Below are 2,664 nucleotides of genomic sequence, written 5' to 3' on the forward strand. Positions count from 1 at the left end.
GAAAACAGAAACAGGCTGATCAAAGGGATTGACGGGGAGTAATGAATTGACTTTATGTTTCTCAAGCAGGTGAATTATAGCAAAGAGACTCTCACTTAGTAGCTTGTCCTTGGAATTCCTTTTCTGGGTGAGGCTGTTCCTCACCCAGTCTACCCACTAGCTAGTCTCTGCCATAAGGCTTTCAAGCAGGGGCTTTTTGGTAATGCTGCTGAGGTTAGATTAATCAATCCTTAGTTCTCAGAAGTTCTGAGTCCAGCACTAAGGCCAGAAAGTAGAAGGGAGAATATTGAAGAAGGTTTGCTACAGCAACCTTTTATTTCTTGTGACAAAGCAGGTTATGGGATTTGGTGGAAACTTCCTTCTTCCTTTTAGGAGCCAGTTCCTTAGCCTCACCTTAAAAGTGCATCCTCTTTTTGTGTGACACTGAAGAACATTCATTTTGGACAAACAGGAAGAGATTATTACCCAGAATCCTTAGATGGACCTTCCTTGCCACAGAGGCACGGGTGCTACAGGGATGATTAGAGGGTCTCACTTCTGTGAGAACTTTTTCTTACTGCACCCCATCTCCTGCTCACTAAGCCAATGCTAGGAATAGTTAGACTTGCTTACTTAGAATGTGAGGAAGGCGTATAGTTTCCAACCCATGCCGTGCTTTTGCCTGGAAAAAAATATATGACTTTTTGAACCCACTGATAAGTGTTCCATGCTCCACCACACAGCTCCATACCCATGGTCACTGAGAGACTCTAGGTAAATTCCCTGGTCACTAAACAAAGACCTGAGCCCCAGAAGTGAACCCGTATGGAGGCGGGGGCCCTCAAAGGTGTGAGAGGAAAACAGAGTAGGCTAAGAACAGTCAGAATATATGTGGTCAAGGGTCTCACTTACTGCAGTCGCCACAAACTCAGTTTAGAGAAAGCCAAGTGCACTGAAGTGATGTGTAGGAATAAGAAATGAGGATGTGGCTCCCCACAGCTACCCCAGCCAGTGGGCTGCTGTGGAAACTGCATTTGAGCCGAGTGTTCCTCTCACTTCAGTCACTGAAGACCCAATGACCCTGGGAAACATTCTCACCCTGAAACCGGCTGCACTGCTTGGCAAAAGTTGAGCAGAAGCAGGAGATTAACAGCAGTTTACTATATTACAGAGGCTCCTAAACGCGTGCGAGTACAAAGGCAGACTCTCAAAGGCAGGGGCAGAGCCAGCGCCTGAGCGTCAGGCAGAATCTTCACAAGTGAAGCAGTTGCCCCAGCAATGACCCAGAGGGAAGGACCAGAAGAATCCTGGGATGTGTGGAGCGCGGGACCATCGTCTTCATCACCCTGATCCTAGTGGAAATAAAATTCAGACTTGATGATTTTACACTGGTCTCCTTTCAGCCATTCCTGACTTGAGGCGAATTGAAGCTGTCTCCAAAGCTTGAGTTTGGCCACAGGAGCTTATAGTCTCTCTCTGGAACATCCTCTCTAAGGTAGACAGGAATCCTTAGATGGACCTTCCTTGCCACAGAGGCACGGGCGCTACAGGGATGATTAGAGGGTCTCACTTCTGTGAGAACTTTTTCTTTCTGCACCCCTCTCCTGCTCACTAAGCCAATGCTAGGAATAGTTAGACTTGCTTACCAGTGTTTCTAAATCTGTGTCATTACCCAACTAGATAATAATCTATGTCAATATGGTATCTACCAACATCTCATTATCAGAAAGTGACCAGTGACCAACCAGGGTGGCATATACTTGTTATCCAAACACCGGGGAGATTGAGACAGGAGGATTGCTGAGAGTTTGAGGTTAGCCTGGGTTGTAATGTGGGTTCAAGAGTCCAAGCACAGCCTGGGATACATAAAGAAAGGCTGTCTTTTAAAATAATCCAGGAATGGTGGTGCCGGCTCTTAATCCCAGCCCTTGGGAGACAGGGGCAGGTAGATCTTTGCGTTTGAAGTTAGCCTGACCTCAAGAGAAAGGCCTAGGACAGCCAGGGCTCCACAGAGAACTCTGTCCTTGAAATGAACGTGTGGGAGTAGGTTCTTGAGCAGGTACTTGTGAGCACACACCTGCATGAACACACACACCTCTGCATATACATACATACCCTGCACACACACACACACACGTACCTGCATACACACACACCTGCGTACACACACACCTGCACACACACACATACTCCTACAGACACACACCTGCACACACACACATACACACATATACCTACACACTCAGAAACACACACCTGTATATGTACATATCTGCATACACACACATACCTGCATACGCACACACACAGGCACAAACACACACACACCTGTGTACATATGTCTACCTTCTGAGAACCCAAGTTAAGCCACCACTCTCTCACAAAAAGAGATCCCCCACTTTCCTCCAGCACTCTGACCTACATTCCAAGAACCTTCTGGAACACCTGCTCCCTCCATAGAGCCCTCATTCCTAATTCCCTCTGGTTCTCTAACCCTAACACAACACAGAGCAAAGCCAACATCCTTTAATAAAAGCAGAGAGAGCCAGACATTATAACACATGCTTTTAATTCAGCACTTGGGCGGGGGAGGGTGTCGTTATGAGTATGAAGCCATCCTGCTGGTCTACAAAGCAAGTTCCAGGCCAGCCAGGGGTGCATGGTGAAACCCTGTCTCAAAAAAAA

The 2,664-nt window shown here is 47.0% G+C and overlaps 1 protein-coding gene across 2 annotated transcripts in view; it reads left to right on the top strand.

Moving 5' to 3' along the window:
* The window catches only part of LOC110311183 (kininogen-1), a 25,107-nt gene extending 23,742 nt beyond the window's left edge, over positions 1–1,365 (top strand). For both annotated transcript variants that reach the window (XM_021184426.2, XM_021184427.2), the window contains exon 11: positions 1,151–1,365. In XM_021184426.2, coding sequence (XP_021040085.1) covers positions 1,151–1,261 — 111 coding nt within the window. In that variant the 3' untranslated portion in view covers positions 1,262–1,365. The remainder of the gene's footprint in view (positions 1–1,150) is intronic.
* Positions 1,366–2,664: the final 1,299 nt, after the last annotated feature.

This window comes from Mus caroli, chromosome 16 (assembly GCF_900094665.2).
Source record: "Mus caroli chromosome 16, CAROLI_EIJ_v1.1, whole genome shotgun sequence".
NCBI classification, from domain to species: domain Eukaryota; kingdom Metazoa; phylum Chordata; class Mammalia; order Rodentia; family Muridae; genus Mus; species Mus caroli.